This window comes from Calidris pugnax, unplaced genomic scaffold, assembly GCF_001431845.1.
Source record: "Calidris pugnax isolate Ruff unplaced genomic scaffold, ASM143184v1 scaffold24, whole genome shotgun sequence".
In the NCBI taxonomy this organism is placed as follows: domain Eukaryota; kingdom Metazoa; phylum Chordata; class Aves; order Charadriiformes; family Scolopacidae; genus Calidris; species Calidris pugnax.
Window position 1 is genome coordinate 24300093 of NW_015090922.1, and position 17801 is coordinate 24317893.

Genomic DNA, 17801 nt, shown 5'->3' on the forward strand with positions numbered 1-17801 from the left:
CAGAGCTATCATTAGGAATAAAGATGCATATTGTAATGCTTTAAGATCCCAAACAAAGTCCATCCCAAACACCAAACAAAAACCCAAAACTATAATCTGAGACATTAATAAGAGAAAGCAAACAAGCAGCACAAAACTTAAGAAATCCCAACAAAAGTAATCCTACTTTTCAGAACATATGAGAATCATTTCAGAACAAAGACACACTTCTATGTGTATAGCAAAATAATCAAACAGCCTCTTTACCAAAAACCTAATTTACAAGAGTGGGACCCCACTTACCTTTCACAACCATGCAGATGAATGATGTGTAACTCTTCATCTCTCTCATTCATTCAGCTTGGGCTTACTCAATTTGAGTAAACACCTGTTTTGCATTTTGATCATGCACAATCATCAAAACACTTGTAATAAAGGATGATTTCTGCAGCACACAAACATCCTTACACCTCATTACAACTTACACACAGTAGTACTTAAAAATCACTGGCAACTGCTATCTGATTTGACTTTTTTTCCTTCTGCAGTTTTGCAACGCAACTTCTGTTTTGACAACAGTACTGTTAAAAAAGAATATGCTGGAGAGAAGATGAGGCCAAGAGTAAAGTGATAAGATAGGGATAAGACTGTCTTCACAAACAGGTGATAAAATACGGATAAGAGTCTCTCCACAAACAGGGAAGCTAACTGAAATTGCAGGAGTGAGATAACCAGAAGAATAGGAGAGTTAATTGAAACTTCAGCAGTGAGATAACCGAAAAATAGGGGAAATAACTGAAAATGCAGAAGTTAGACAATTTTAAAACCGCAAAAGTTAAACTTTTATGTAATAGGCAGATCAACAAGTCTGTACCTCAGCCAATGGGGAAAGGAAGAGGGTTACATGCAGCCAGGGAATTAGGATATAATGGAGGCTGCATCCTCCTGCAGTTTGAGAGACCCCACAGGGGAATGCCCCAGTGGACTCTCCCTTTATTCGAATAAAGTCTTTGCAGGACTCCTCTGTCTCCTTGTGAACATTGACCTCTAGCAACGGGATTTTCTGAACAAAAGTGTTACAAGGCTACATTTACACCAACGCTTTGAATAAAAAAGCTCTAAATTAGATGTAGTCTCAGAGAAACCTACGAAAATTTGCTCTATCACAAGTATGAAGCATTTGAAGAGAGATTAAAATACCAAAAAGCAAGCCACCCTCATTTCAAGTTGAAAGTTTTAACATCATGCAGGCAAGCTCAGCAGGTCTTATGCAAGAGGCTTAAACCTACTCATGTTAAACCATCAAATTATTCATGAAAATAGAATCAGTCCTTGAGCTAGAGGCTTTCAGAAGCAAGACCCAAAAAATTATATCTGAAAGTACAACTGCAATGCAGACTCCCATGGAGCGTAACTCATGTGCTTTGCAAGAGCTACAACCCAATGAGACATACAAATTAGCTTGCTTTTGCCTTAATGTAGCCTCTAAGTGAATTCCTTGACACCAAGAGCTGCAGCCCACACAGCTGAGCCAGGCCATTGGAGCCTTCCAAGAACCAGTCCTCTTTTCTATAGGTTTCCATCCGTTTTACCTATATGCTTCCCAACTACCTTCTCATACACACTGGGAAGCAAACAAAGTTAACCTGTATGGTTTTAAATCCTGCACCTCAACTAGTCTGTTTTGCTTCCTGTACAGTGTGCCTTGCTGAACAGATGCCGCTTCAGTGTACGGTTTTCTGCTCAGAGGGGCACAGATTTCTGCCTCATCTCAGCCCCCAGCTCTATGCAGAGCCTTATTCTGAAGAAGCTTTCCAAATCTGAGCCTCTTCAGCCGCATCTCAAAAAGCTGCAGGAAATACCATGAGAATCATGAAGGTGGCCGTCAATGCCAGAGGTGCACAGACTCTACATTTTACAAATGCATGGCATAGCTCCAAGCCCACCAAAACCCAATTTACCTGTCCTTGCTATGGATAATGCTTGACTCTTCTTCCATTAGGAGCCTGTGCTACTTGAAGCCATGCTCTGGCACACTGATGCTGCAATTTTCAAGTTGGAAACAAAGTCTGTAGACAGGTCCAAAAAGACCCCAGAAATCAGAGAGGATCAGTTCATAAAGGCATGCTAGATGTGCTGAACTCTGCCCTTAGGAGAAAAGCAGGGAGGAGGCTGGGAGTCATCTCTGCTAAACAAGTACCATCACCTTAATTCAGCATTCCACTCACATAATTCCCCTCTCCTGCACAGACAGGGCACAAGAGTTTGTTACAGAATAAGCAAAAAAAAAAAAATGTTTGGAGAAATTCTTACGAAGAGAAAAATCAGGTCAGCCTTTCCCCTCCCCACCTTTTTCATTGTTTACAAATCCTGCTCCTACCTCTGCTCAGCCAGAAGCAGACGAAAATTTGTTTTGTAAAGAACACTGGCAAGCTTCGGGAAATGGATTTCCTTGTCTATTTGGAAATGTCCAGGAGAAAAACTGCCTCCATAGCTGTAACAGAAATAGTAGCAAACCAGTGGCACTAACAAGACTCAGGACCAATTATCTTGACTTTACACTCCACTGAAACTTAAAATGTAAAGTGCATTACCACAGAGTGTTCTAGGGCTGGAACTAGTTTAGCAGGTGATACCAAGACAGAACAAAAGTGACCCAACAATCTTGGCTTAAAAGCCAATGGGATACAGAACGCAGAATAAGAAAACCCAATATCCTACTTTACTTCCCCAAGATAAACACTCTGGCTTGAGATTGCTTAACAAGGGAATGGCTAGTCTGGAAAGAAGAAGTGAAATCAGCTGCAACTTTTATCCCTTGTAGATGTTTCCAAGTAAGTTTGCATAGCACACAAGGTGTCCCTCTGGCACAGCTGTTTACCCCTACTCAGTCTACCACTAACAATTACAAACTTTGCCCAGCTGTAACCCAACTTTTTTACAACACAGCAACTAAACAACTCTTGACATAAAGCTAGATGATATTCCTTCACCTCCTTATCCCAACCCACATACAGGCCATATTAAGCACATGTTCTCCACAAGAAATAAGACTTCAAAGCTTGCATTTTGCTTAAAACCACATTTTTCTGATGTCTGCAATGATTCTCAAAAGGTGGGGCTTTATTATTTATGCACTTCTATTAAAAATTTATTCTTAGTATAAAATTGTGTGGCACTCTTGGAAAGGAATAAAGGATTCCAAGTTGCTTGCAAAGCTTTAATAAAGGATCAATGCAGCTGTGACAGTATTATAGTATTTTCATTGCATTAATGTAAAAGAACACAAACTGAAGAACAACTTCAGGAGCTACAGGCACTTACAGTACCCCCCATTTCCTAGGTTGACCAGGTCCTGTCCTAACTGGTAACAGGGCCAATCAACACTTGCACATCCTAATTTAGCAAACCAGCATTGCCCCACACCAGCTCCAAGCACAAGTGTCCCCATCATTCAAAAAATTATTGTCTAGCATGCAGAAATTACAATAGTAGCTAGAAAGGATGCTCCTGCTATCAGCCTACCACTCACAGCTCACGACAACCTTACTGTTACTTGCTGTTTAATTAATTAAATCTTCTTCAACTGGATGCCCTCTGGCAACATTAAGTGTTTTCTGAACTGTAGCAACAGATGGCAGGCAGGTCCTCTACAACAGTGGGCAGCAGCACCCTATTGCTACTATATTTGCTACCCTGCCTAGCCAAAGAGAATCACTGTATCTTACCACTTCACCTTGGGCACCTACATGCATCTTGCTGATGTTTTCCACACTGGCATTTATTTTAAGAATCATTCAGGACTCCCATAACAGACAGACAGACACTTGTGTAGCTGATGCATTTACAAAGTTAGCTTGAAAGGCAAACAACAAACCACAAAAGTCACTGAAGTCCCAGAGTAATGGAGGCTAGTTAGTTGTGTCCACTGTTTGTAATTAAACATGCAGATCCCAGGCTCAGAAAGCTTCCTGTGTCATAACCACAACTGTCCATCTCCCAACATTAAACTACTCACAAGAGATTACAGGAAGGAACCACGGGGAAACAAACCAGCCTCCAGACCAGCGCGGTCTTGCTTTGTGGCATGCCCTGTGCTAGAAGGCTAGGGAGAAGCACGCCACTCAGCTTCCCCACAGCGTGCTCCCAAACACAGGTCCTTTGCATCGCTGCCAGGTGTACACACCAGCCTCCACTGCCTTCTGCCTCTTCAGTGGGGCTCCACGAACAGCCCTGGCACGCAATTTTTGCTCTCATCTAAGAACTTTTCTCCAGCTGCCACCACTTCTCAAGCTGCTACTGAAACACTCTCCCACGTTTCCCATCTCAGCCAAACCCCTTCGGTTCTGCAGCAGCAGGGCAGTCGCTAGCCATGGCTTGACCCCAAACGGCACATGAAAAAGGACAGGGCAGGTCAACATCATCTTTAGCAGAAGAATCTGGAAAAACCTCAGACCACAAAAGCTAACGGCAGAGTCGGTGCCACACACAGTGCTGCAGCCAGGAGGAGCTCAGGTCTGTGGGACAAGCTGAGGGACACAAGGCAGGGCTGAAGCACAGGCTCGGCAGGAGGCGTTCCCCCAGAAGTATCAAGAAGGAAAGCACTTTTCAGCACCGCTGAAAGCAGCCCCTGACAGGACTGACCGTTTAAAAACTCAATGTCAATTACCGGTCAGTTTCACTCCCCCTCCCCTCCCCACAACCCGCGCAGCGGCAGTTTTACTCGGAGCCCCGCAGCAGCTGCAGCACATCAGCCCCCGCCACCGAGCCCTAGCCTCTCACGCACTTGGGTGGTTTGTTTCTTTTTTAAATTTTATTTTTTCCAGCTCAGCTGTGTCCGACGGGGCGGCGCGGGTGACCCAGCTCCCTCCTAGGCAGACGGACGCCTACTCCAAGGCACCGCCTCAGCCCCGGAGCGGCCGCACTCTGTACCAACACCGGGCCGGGGCCGGGACACGCCGAGCCGCCGGGCGCTCCTCTCACAGAACTTTTAAAAGCTGCGAACAGCCTACATTACCTCCCCACCACCACACACACACCCCTCCCGCACCACCGCTCCCCGCACCCCTCAGCGCTCGCCTCCGTTACCCGGCGGGTCGGGGCCCGCGGGCGCCATGCTGCCCAGACGTCACCGCTGCGCCGCGGGGCGAGGGGGCGCCCCCGGGGCGGGGGAGGCGGGGAACCCGCGCGCGCCACCCGTCCGGCGCGCGCCACCCGCCCGGCGGGGCTGCCGCCTCAGACGCTGACGCGCGAGCTCCGCCCAGAGCGCGGGCAGGAAGCGCGAGGCGGCCGTTGCGGTCGTTGGGCTGGTGACGGGGGCGGGGGGGGAGGGATGTGTGCGCCCCCGCCTCTGACAGACACGGAGCAGCTGCCCGAGGGGTAGGCTGCGGCGCTCAGGGAGCCGCCCCTCCGCAGGCTGGAAGCTCCCCCCAGGGCCGCGTTCGTTTCCCTTCCGCGGCCCGAGGATGGCGGCTGCCAAACGTCGGGCCGGACCGGGAAAGCAAAGCCCGGTTTTCTGACTGACCGTCCTGACGGGAAGCGCCCGTAGCTTTTGGTGCCCCCTGTAGCGACTGGCGGGTACCTCAGCCGCTGGGTAGGGCTAAACGAAATTAATTGTCCCAGCATCGTGGAAGATGAGGGGCAAGTAAATCTTTAAAATGCCAACAACACTGGTGTTGCAATTAAAGACTAACAGTATCGAGGGGAAGCGTGCAAATACGCCTTACATAAACTGGAAATCAGGCTTCCCAGTGCTTGGTGGATGCCTGTTACTGGCACGTAAACCTGGAAACGTTTATACAAAGGGAATTGAGCAAATGAAGGCAGTCAAACCAAACAAATAATACGTGTTTTATTTTGTCATAGGAGTTTCATTTCTTTTCCATAGCACATGATGATAGGTCCTTGCAACTTCTTATCTGAGGACTCACGTTTGAAAAGAGAGAAATACCTGCAAACATGACAGTGCGTGCAGGGAAGGCCTGCTTGGCAGGAGTCAGAATAGCTCAGGGGAATAACGTCTGCACTCATTTAAAGTGCTAGTAATTAAAATGCCAGTAGTGAACGCGAACAGCGTTGTTATTTAAATCAGTTAAATGTTCAAAATAGGAGAAGAAAAAGGAAGCCTGTAAAATGGATTATTGACCATCCTTTCCTGTTTTCCTTGGCTCGTTCAGTAACTCAAGCAAGCAAAGCAAGATGCAGAGGCCACTGGTTCTGTGCTACCAGGAATGACCTGAGTTTGCTTCCCTCCTTCAGGTGCCAGGGCCTCAGCTCTGGGCGGCAACAGTAAAGCCTTTTGTCAGCTCAGAGCATGTGTTGCTACATGTACTGTGCTTAATAACAGCTTCTCCATTTTCCCTGGAAAATTTTTAGGACACTAAAAATGAGTTAAAAGGCATTAATGTAGATGATTCCTGAAGGCTAAATCTTTACTCTTGAATTTTTTTTTGAGACACAAACCCAGTTGGCTACAAACTCTTTTGAGTCCAACGCAATCTAGAAAGTTTTACGATCAACTGTCACTTTCGTTGGTGGTGACACAAGTACATATAAAAGTGTAGTTTTATGCTTAGATAATATATATGTCTAATTCAGCTTCAGAAAAACACAGGCAGCTTGCAAATCAACTAGGTAGTAGTCCAACTTCAGTGGTAGAGCCCATGTTCCAGTTCTGAATGCCAGGAAGACATTGCTGGAGAGTAGACCTTGTCTTTGGGAAAAACCATTGCAGTGGTCAGCCCCAAGCTGCCACTACAAAAATGTGTCCCAAAATTCCAGTGTAGGATGCAATGGTCTGGAAACCCCTAAACTTTAAAAGCCTAACAACAGAAGTGGGATACACTAGACAGAAGCAAAAGTCAGGTACTCCTAGAGACTGCTTAGTTTTACCACTTTTCCACAAAATTTACATGTGTTGTAGAGATGGGCAGTGCTTTGAGAACCATTCATTAAGGGATTTTAGGGTGTGTATTTCCTTGCTTGACTTTGTAGCCTTTTTGTCATGATACGTGACACACTGAAAATTTTCTCTGGCAGCAATTCTAGGTAAAAAGCTCACTGTCTCCACAGTTGCTCTGTGACGACAGATCTTTGTACCAGAGCTCAGCACGTCCTTGCGTGTGCCGATGCAGTTGTTTGTGTAACTGCTGCAAAGTAGGTCAGTAGGGAAAAAAAAAAACAAAAACGAAAATCTGAAGGCGCTTTTGAACAGGATCATTTCACATGTCCCATTTACTCTGCAGTTTCACAACCAGTTTGAGCCAGTTTGCGTGGTGCTGTGAAAAGTCAGCCCCAAATTCCACCCTGTGTCATCCTCGTATTTCCTCACTTTTCCTTGTGTGGGTGGTAGCTCTCGAGCACAATTCTTCCTTAAAGGTCAGTTTGCAGGGAGAACAGGTCCCTGGTCCAATTTGTCTGCAGCTGAACGGTCTCCAGGGCTGACGTAGGAGCAGCAGCAGGAAGAAAGGGCAGCAGCCCCCCAGCCTCAGACTGTGTTTAATCTGTTTGAGAAACTGGAGTTTTCCAGACAGCTGAATAAGCACAGCCAAGGCAAGTTACGCTCCTGAGGCTGAAGGGAAGAGGAATGAGTGGTTAAGGGTGGTGATTATTGAACCTCATCATCCACCAGAGGAATATCAACGCAGAACTTCAGCCTCAACGTGTTCTGCAATGTCTGAGGATCCCAGTTCCCTTTTCTTGGTTTAGTTTCAGTGATGACAGTCACACGCAGTGCTGAGTGCCAGTGCGTGTCCCTACCCCGAGGCTGCTGCGCACCTGCACTTACCAGGATTTTTTAACTATTTCTTTGAGAAGCTCTAATGCACAGAGTGTTCACAGGAAACCTTCCAGAATTTGCACTGAGCGTGCCCAAAAGCTTGAAAAGTGCTTTTTCTTTGTTTTATGGAATGTTGCTCTTATTTTACTAAATTAGGCTGTCAAAAATGCTGTTCCTTCTCATACATTTAGAATAACACCAGGAGCAGCTTAGAGCTGCCGGGGCAATGGAGTAAAGGAAGGGAGAATGCAAAGGTGCCATCATTCCCACATCTGGGAAACCTGCCCTTAACGCTGTTGGGAATGAGTCCTATTTGAACATTAGTTGCAGACATAGTATCATGTGCACAAACATCTGTCATCATGCTGAGAATCCTGGTTTCTGAAGGTGGTTGTAAGTGGTGCTCCAGTGAAGTTAACATCTTCCTAATTGCAACAGGACTAACTAAACTGTAAATCCAAATTAATGCACTTAGCAAAAAAACCCAATAATAATCTTTAAATCGGATCGAGTTCTGGTATTTCAAGTATGTTTGAAGGTATTTTCAAATTACTGTTTTCTCCAGCTCCTCCTCCACACAGCTAAACTCTCATAGATCTTTTAAAACCAGGTGGTGTTTGAAGCAAAACAAGCCATCTTCGTTTTTTCTTTTTTTTTTCTTTTTTTCCCAGTGCTAAGGGTCTGATTCACTAGTTTGTTACTGTGCTTGCACACCCGTGTATTCAAATGGTACACTCACTCACCTTACATGTGGGTAAGATCAAACAAAAGGTTTGAGCACACTCTCTTAGCTTTTGGGTATGTGTTTTAGATACCTCCATAATACCCATTACAAAAATATGCCTTTCATTTCCATATTATCTGCCTTTATTCCTGAGGAAGCAGTTCCCAATGGACTATTCACATAATTAATCCTTACTTAAACAAGAACAGTGGGATTATTCATGTTACTAAACAACAGTTGTATTTCAGAGGCTTATATCCGAGTGAGGCATTCACAGCACCATGCAGAAATCTGAAAGAGAGAACAGATTAATCTGATTTCAGAGCACAGCTCTTGGCACTCTGCTCTGTCAGGTTACTTACTGCTTGTGCTATTTTGCTACAGCTGGATTCTTGGCTTTTTCGGATGACTAAGTTATGTTACTTGTGGTTTATTTTCAGAAATTCCTTAAAAGTTACAGTTTCTACTTAATAATTAATTTTCTAGCCCCACAATTTAGAGGATGATTTTTTGCAATCCAGATACAAATTATTTGTTCCTTTTAAGTCAAATAATGATGTTAACATTTCTACTCCAGGATCAAAATATTACCGGAAACCAAAAGAAAGCAGTTCGTTTCAAGATAATTTCTAAGCACACTCCAAATGCCAAAATACCCTATTAAACATACACAGCTTAGAGGAATATCAATAAATTTATTCCACTTACACAGAACAGATTTTGGACTTCACTACTTTAAAAAAAGCCCAAGGTCTTCATCACGGTGAGGACAAACACACTGAAGTGAACTGAATATAACCTTTTGCACCTTTTTAGAGAATCTGTGTTGATGAAAAAGTGTGAGAGGCGAGGCGGGGATCGGTCTCTTCTCCCAAGTTACAGACGATAGGACAAGAGGAAATGGCCTCAAGGTGCGTCAGGTTGGATATTAGGAAAAATTTCTTCACGGAAAGGGTTATCAGGCATTGGAATGGGCTGCCCAGGGAAGTGGTTGAGGCACCATCCCTGGAGATATTCAAAAGATGAATTGACATGGTGCTCAGGAATATGGTTTAGTGATGGTGTTTTGTTTGGGTTTTGTTTGTTTGTTTGTTTGTTTTTTATGGTTTGACTAGATGATCTTAAAGGTCCCTTCCAACCTAGGCGATTCTGTGATTCTGTGTATAAATGCCTGCGAGGGCTGAGATGCAGACGTCAGGAGGATTGGGAACTCAACAGGGGGTGTCATCCTACAGCTTATCCATACTGCTGCGCAAGGCAAACTGTGTCAACTGCTTTCAATTTATTACAAGTTTCATAGGATTTTGAAATTATGCAGCATTTTTAAAACCTTCAGTGTGCACCTTTCAGGCATCCACATCAAATCCATAGAAGAGAGAGGAAGAACCACTGCAGGCTTGCCAGCTGCCCCGTAACAGCGTGGAGAAATGGGGAAGAAGGGCCGGGAACATGTACACCTGAATGTGTGCACCAAGGAAAACCTGCTCAATATGGAGCTCAGAGACTTAGAAAATGTTTTGTCTCAGATGTAGATGAGATTCTCAGCTCCTTTCTCCCTCTTAGTATGGCCTGGTGAAGTCTGAGCTGCATTGCCCCTGCCCAGGACAAGACAATACCTGCCCTGGATCAGTCCAGACTGGTTATGGAAACAGGTTTCTGAAGGTACCTTCTGGTCTCTCACTTGCTGGCAGAGCTTCCTGCCCATGTTGCCAGACATCCACAAGCTGAGGGGCTAGAGCAAGCCATTTATGAAGTTCTCCATTCAACAGACAATGCCTCAAAAATCAGTTGAGGCTGCCCAGCTCACCTTATGAAAAACTGGAAGGTCTTGGTGACAGAGTAGGTGTGAAGGTGACAGCAGGACAGGCAGTAGCAGCAACCTGACAGGCAAGGAGGTGATCCCGCAGTTACCAAACAAGAGCAGGTCCAGCGATTGCTACCAGGTTCAGCCCACGGTCCAGTGATCATTAGGCAATCCATAGCCACGAGACAGGGCCACGGTCAAGCCAGAAAGTCTCATCGACAAGGCAAGAGATAGCACACAAAGAACCTAGCTCAAGCGAGGAGCAAGGATGAGGGCCTGAGTTAAATGTGTGTCTGTGGCTAATGGGTGGGAGGTAAAGGGGTGGAGGTCTGATATGTTGAGGGCAGTCAGAGCCTCCTGGTGTTCTTAGGGCCTCACCAATAGATAGACTAGCGCGGGGACACAGATGTGAGAAGCTGAGGGGACTATGAGTGCACAAGCCCTAATCATACTTTTGCTGCTGATAATGGGATCACAGTCCACCTGGCAAGCACAGCAGTTTGTGTTAACACAGCTTGACATCTATGAAAGTGTGTCTAATAAGGAGGATTGTAGAAAGGTTTGTCCGACTTGGAAAGGTGGACAACATGAGAAGTACAGACGTAGCCAAGTAATGCAGCCATCTGCATCTTGGTAGTGCAGATGTAGCACAACAGGGCAGAGAAAAGGGACACGCGCTGTCATACAACATGTGAGTGACACTGGAGAGCGTCCAGCAGTGCTCCTGGCTGTCAGTCATGACTCCATTCCAGCAAGCGACCAGCCTCTATTAGTATCACTTTCTGTCATGAACATTGAACCCTTTAAGATTTTTTGCAAGGGCAGAGGGAATCCTTCTGTGTAAGATACCGTGAAAGACCAGTGCCCTACTTGGCTTTCTCTGACTTACACATACAAACAATCCCGTATGGTATAAACTGCCTGTTAGAAAAACATGTTTTATAGGCAATTCTCTTTCATTCAAGGGACTTTGATACCACACGGTTCATTCGATTTGTTTTAAAGTCTAACCCGCTAGGTTAGACTTTTGAAAACTGCCTGGGATCTCAGATATAGCCGTGGCATTTTCTCTACCCTTTCTACAGACAGTTGCAATCTCCTCTTTCTTCAAAGTGGTCTGAGCAATGCTATCCCCTCTCCTGTGTTCCATTCATTCCTGGTAGAAAAGCAGAAACAGAGAGGGGAGCAGGGAGCTGAAGAGGTCGGGAGCAAGGAGACTCTGAGTCCCGGACATGAGCTAGAAAACAAGTTTAAGGAACCAGTTCCAGAAATATGAACCATTCTAGAGATCTGCTTTTGCTGGAAATATTAAATGTGAATAAAGAAAATTGTTTTCAAATCAAAATATTAAAGAAATATGCAAGTGGTGTAATGACACAAACTTGCCAGAAAAAAACTTCATGCTGAAAGTCTTGTACCTCTTAAGAGATGAGGAAATACTCACGCATGGTGTTGGTCATAAATTGGTGTTGGTCCTGTGTTGTGTGTGGTACACAAATGTCTTTCCATGCACAGATGGTGGCTGGAGAGGCACGTTATCATTCCTGTCTATTGAAGGGTCTAATAAGTACTCCAGGAGTAGCAGGTAACGCTAAAGATATTAAATGAAACCAAAGGGAATAAGACTTTATTTACTGCCTTAGTACAAATAAAGAATAACTGCATTGTGATCAAGTAGAAATAAAGTGTCTCCCTTCAAAATCCAATTCAAGGGAGCCTTGAGATCATTAAACTAGATTTAAGTTAACATGTGCAGTCAGGAACAGTTAAGCTCTAAGGAACAGCTGTTCCAAGTGGGAGAAGGGCAGTGGCAGAGCGAGGTTGGTGACTGCATTAGAAGGGACAGTCACGCTCGCAGGAAGGGAGATGCCTCCTCAGAAAAGGCAAATGAGTGGCCACTGCTAATGACAGTCCTGCCTGCAGAGTAACGCTTCAATTAAATGCCACCACTGTAAAAAGGGCAACGACTTTGAGCTAAGTGTTGTCGGAACATTGGGTTCTTGGTCTGGGTTGAAGAAACAATGAGTCTTACAAAAAATCTTCCCAAGCCCCCAGAAGAGGGAGAGCAGCAGGGCAGTCAGCTGGGGGCCATCATAAATTGTTTTCAGTTTTTCTCACAGAAATAAAATTAAAAAGCCCAGTGATTCATTTTTGATGGCTTCCATCAAGGGTTTGACACGTGCATAATCAAAAGATTTAATTTGGACCATCTTGGGGCCAGTCTTCTTAAGTTTAGGTGGCTGATAGAAATGTATTGATTGTTAACGAGAAGAATAAAAAGTATTTTAAAATGGATTGTCTTTTTTCTTTTTATAAAGTTTGCATTTGTTGTTTTTGCCACAAGCATAATTTCAGCTGCTTACAATTCTATAGGCAACTCCTTTCAAATAAAAATGGGAAAAAATGAAACATAATATAATGGCTAAAGACCGTAATGATACTTTTACATTTTTATTTACCTTTCAAAATATTAACATTTCAGCCCATTCTCCCACAAGTCACTTCAGATAATGGCACAGTTATTATTTCTGAGTAGCAGAAATGTTTGCTGGACAGTACAGTCGCTTGCCAGCTTGCTGTGCCAAATCAGGCTTTGTCACCTTCGCTTAACAAATAACAAAGGTAAAAGTTAGAGGGGCCATGGAGCGTTGTCCCTGGATGATGCACAGGTGACAGCAAGGCTGTTCCTCAACGTGCTGCACTGTATTAAATTCCATGCCTTTGCTTTAATCACAATGTCAGAAGACAGGGCCTGAGGCATGTAATGTCCAACAGCATTGTGTCTGCCACACACATTCATCATGCTCACCCAGGCGTCCACCAAACATCGCTGCGTGTCTGATTTTAATATGAACAATCAGGTTTGCTAAAGAGTTTGTTAAAACTGTGACTGGGGTTTGGGGTTTTTTGGGTTTTTATCTCACGGGAGGTAGGATTTCCTCTCTCTTGGATTGCCTGCATTTTGCAAGCATCCTTCAGAAAGCTGGCGCCATGTCCATAGGAGGAAAATAGGATTGTAAATTCTGGCAGGTTAAGTGTAAACAGATAATAAGTGAAACCAAAAAGACTTTGAGGAACAGTTTGCAAAAGATAAAAGAACAAGCAGTAAACCTTTTTTCAAGCATATCCAAAAGCCTGCTGGAGAATTTATAGAAACAGTGCTTTAGCAGAAAAACAGACTAAATCTAAATTTTTGGCATCAGTGCACAGTGTTCCATAAGTTCCTGATGTACAAATTACTGGCGGCTTGGAGACTTTTCTGGGCACACATGCCCACACGCTGCCTCGCTTTTACACTTTCCCACTACTGGTAACTGTCAGAGCCAGGATACAAGTCTGAGCAGGATGTCTGATACAGCCATTCTGAGGTTTTCTGTGGCTTCTTTTTTTTTTTTCAATTATATTAATTTGATGTGTCTTTATTGCTGTTCAGTCCCAATCAATGCACGCCTCACCAGCAACTTATGCAAACATTTCTTTTTCTTCACTCACTGAGCCTGGAAGAGGACACTCGGTGCTTGTGGTCGGCCACTAGAGCTCTTCTTACCTGAGCTTCTTGCACCAGCAGCCATTGAGCAGTTGGAAGGCTCCAGCTGAGGAGAGCACATGTGAGAACCTCTCCTCCTGAGCACAGCGCTCCAGGGCATTTTTCACTTAAAGCATGAACAGATATCTTGAAGGGAAGAAAGTTTCCATGAATTGGGGCCAAGGAAACCAGCCAGGTTTTGAAACAGAACGGCCAGGAGCAAGTAGATGAGGGATGGATGGGTGTTAAAATAGCCTCAGGACATTTACCCCCTCAGGATACTTATCTGGTATATTTGGTTACTAAGTAATTAAGGCAATATGCTGATAATCAAATTTGTGTAAAGCAATATTATGAATGCTAATGAAATTTCCCAAACTCTAGCAAATTGGCAGAGGAATTTCTTTTGAAGCTTAGAACATGAAACGCTAGTCAAGGTCACAAATGGAAAAGACTGGGCTTGTCCTGTAACGTAGCACTACTTTATGAGGGAAATGAGTGGTACTCCTACTACTGCCTCAAGGTTTGTTGTCTACACATAAACGTTCTTTTGTTTTGAATAATAAAGGAGTTCTGGTGAAAGCACATGGTTGGGTCCCTAATTCCACAGATATACTGACTTTTTTGAATTTTACTTTATTCTATAACCCTCATTCACATGATCATCAAAATACTGCTGTACCTTCACCTGTGGAACCTTGATTTGGCCCTGTGCTTGGTACACTCCTTACCTTGGGCTCAGCTATGCTTCCATACAGTAAAACTAGCTTGCTGCCGGAATTGCGTAGACAGAAAATACCACTGAAGCTATTGATTTCCAGTGTAAACGGAGTGATTCTACAGAAAAATACAAATGCCACCTAATAAAAATAGAGCCTTAGAGGAAAAGTAAATCTCTCTGTTAAAACCACTGCCCTAGAACTTGACCACAAAATATTTTAGAAGACCTTGAATTCCACCCACTTCAGGGTAAAATAACACAGCTTGCTTATTTAATCTAGTTACCCTAAAAATAATTGATGCTGGGAGAAATAGTCTTTTTTTTTTTACATGAAAGACATTAAAGTAATAAATATGGTATAACATTTTTTGGCAAGTACAGCTGGGTAATTAATCCCTGCAGCTCTCTGCCACTGGTCCTGTTCACCCTACTTCAGAAATTAGAAATATGATATGGGAATGAAAAAATTACTTTGCAAAAATCTTTTTTCTTGCTGCTGATAACATTGTCTCTCACATGCTTTGATCAACAGAACATTTAGCTAAAGGAGGAGTTTAGAAGTTTCTTCCCTACTATTGAAAATAAGAAGAATATCACAATATAAAAATTAGCAGGTAGAACATTAATGATAACCAATAGAAGTGTCAGATATAAACTGTCTCTGTGCCAATTTTTAGCATAATCCTGCCTGTAGCACTGAGATTATGCTTTTGTGCCATGTTTGAAAGCTCATATGTTTTATTCTTCCAGTTGCATTAAACTGTGACAATGACAGATATACAGATTTATTTTTCAATAGGATTCATCCTGCCCAGCAGCCATTTAGCTGGAAATGCCATTGCTTTAAGGCAGAGATTCCCAACTTAATTTGTGTGGGCACTGTCATGACAAAAGGAGATGGCACTGCACCATCTCAGTGGCAGCAGTGGCAGCCGCAGATGTGATTGTAGCTCTAATATTTCTCTAAGTCCTCTGCCGGCTTTTGTACACAAAGTGGAGGAGGAAGAGGTATTTGGTCATTGCATATCTCCTCTGGGATTGTTCTGACATTGCTCCCACCACATGCACTGTACCTGCAGGGTGCCTGCTTTAGGACTGAATGTGAGTCTTCCATAGACTTCAAAGCAAAGGCCAGTGTAAGCATCATTACATACTTAACATCTGCACAGGAGGGAAAATAGAAATACAAAAAAGTTAAGGCCAACATCTTCAAAAGCATTTCTGCCCGGGTCTCAGGGAAATCAATCTAAGCTGGGAGTCTAACAAGTTATGGATGTCTGTGCTCTTAAATGAAAACTCTGTCCCACTCATTCTGAGCTCCATCCCACTTCACGAGGCCGTATCTGTCCCTCCAGCATGTAACAACTGTTGCTCAGGCAAACACACTGTGTAGAAATGCATGACATAATTTTTGAACTTTTATGTTAGCAGACTGAAACCTCCTTTAAATTTCAGAAATGTTTCCAGTTCTTAAAGAGAACCACTAAGTGATTGCCAATGACAGAGTCTCATAAGGTTTTGAAAAGCAGACTTTATTTAATAGGCACATAATTGCTTTAATAGCACTGGGCTGCACAGCTCACTTCACCATTTGTAAATGGTTTGGTTTGATTACATTGCATTTCCTCAGTGTCGGTAGGATTCAAGTAAAAAAGTTACTGCTTTTACTTACCATTTCTCAAGATGGAAAAAAAACAGTACAACAACTAGCGCACAGGAGCATGATGCAGACAGAACAGCCTGCGATCCAGTAGCAGTCGAGACAAACTCTCATTTGAGCACTGAACTGTTAAAGCTGCAAGACAACCACGCTACGTTTGCTCAGATGGGATTTTGCATTGTGCAGGATAGAGATGAACGTTGCCCACTGATACAAGGGACTGGCTTTCTTGTACTGAGAAACAAAGACTGCCTAACACAGACAAGAATGAGGGTTTCAAAACAAAACAGCTCACATGAAATTAGCTCGCTTATTATTTCTGATTATAAAAGTTGTACTCCCTCAGCTGTAAAAGTTAAAGGCTTAAAAGAAAAGTACTGCTTACAGAACTCTAAACCTGCAATTTAATCAGCTTTTCCCCCCTATATTACAATTCTTTGTGATAAAAGAAAACCATCTTTAGGAGACAAAAACATAGCATTCTGCATTATTTTTGCAATCAAGTAGCTTACTTGGTTGATATATTTCTTCCCTGAAAAACTGCATTAATATTTTATTAAATTCCACCAGTAGAAGCATACAAAATCAGAAATCATTAGAGGAAAATAATACTGCTCTACGAAAGAAAAAAGCATGACTTCTAACATAGTTTTATGAACATCATAAAAGAAGCACATATGGCGTTGAAACATTTTGAAAATGGAGAAATATTTCATGAGTTTCAGTGTTCTTAAGTTTTACATTCTATTTTCTGAATGGATATTTCCAAATTTAATACCTGGCAGGTTTTTTTAGTATATTTTCTAGCATTGTATAGGACAGACAACCTAAAACCAACAATGCAGAAATCTAGCGTGCTGCACACTGTAATATACACTGGTTACTTTAGTTACTAGCACTTTACACTGACGGTACCTACTGTATTTGTAAAACTCCTTTTAAAATCAGCTTGTCAAAGCTTTTGAGAAGCAATCTGGGCAATAAGGTGGGTATTTTTAGTGTCTACCATGAATATGGCCAATTACAGAATCAGAGGTCGCTCTCTCCATACAGTGCTGACGAAAAAGAGGTGTAATCCAAAGCCCCAGGCACAGAACCCGGGCCGGTGTAGGGAGGCATTCTCTTGATGCAGTACTGAGCCTGCTCAGGAGGCAGCTCTCGACGTAACTCATCTGCCAGGATATAAGGCTGGGAGGGGGGAAAGGATTGAAAAATTCAGTATGTATTCTTCAAAGACACAAAATATTTCTTTTCTGTAGCTGTGACTAATAAACTCGGACATCCTGCCTGTTTTCCTGAGACCAAATATTTTCCTCAGTAAATTCCATCCCTAGTGATGACTTGAAGGGAACAGTCCTACCAACAAACTGACTAGGTCAAAATCCAGTCTCGGGATACGTGACTGTGTGTGTTAGCTACCGAGCGCTGTGCAGCTATGGGTAGACTGTAACTGATACAACTCAGCCATGGGTAGGTAGTGAGTATCTCTAAAGTGCACTACTGGCCCTTCTGCAGTGAGAGAACAGGCACATTTTCAGTTAGATCCAGTCAGTTTCATGGTCCTAACATATTTGTTATGAAAGATGCGTTACTGCTCTTAATAGTTTGCA

General features: G+C 43.4%; 2 protein-coding genes across 6 annotated transcripts in view; both read right to left on the reverse strand.

Annotated features, from left to right (window-relative positions):
* Positions 1-5191, reverse strand: part of MTR (5-methyltetrahydrofolate-homocysteine methyltransferase) — a 53547-nt gene extending 48356 nt beyond the window's left edge. Inside the window, exons 1-2 of one of the 4 annotated variants that reach the window (XM_014951110.1) lie at positions 1941-2245; positions 283-367 (exon numbers count right to left, since the gene is read on the reverse strand). In XM_014951110.1, coding sequence (XP_014806596.1) covers positions 283-331 — 49 coding nt within the window. In that variant the 5' untranslated portion in view covers positions 332-367; positions 1941-2245. Of the gene's footprint in view, positions 1-282; positions 426-1940; positions 2246-5044 lie in introns of those variants that run through there. The other 3 variants (XM_014951112.1, XM_014951113.1, XM_014951111.1) reach the window with 3 other exon arrangements.
* A 10851-nt stretch (positions 5192-16042) lies between these two features.
* ACTN2 (actinin, alpha 2) overlaps positions 16043-17801 on the reverse strand; it is a 68412-nt gene continuing 66653 nt past the window's right edge. For both annotated transcript variants that reach the window (XM_014950791.1, XM_014950789.1), the window contains exon 21: positions 16043-17379. In XM_014950791.1, the coding sequence (XP_014806277.1) occupies positions 17221-17379 (159 nt within the window). In that variant the 3' untranslated portion in view covers positions 16043-17220. The remainder of the gene's footprint in view (positions 17380-17801) is intronic.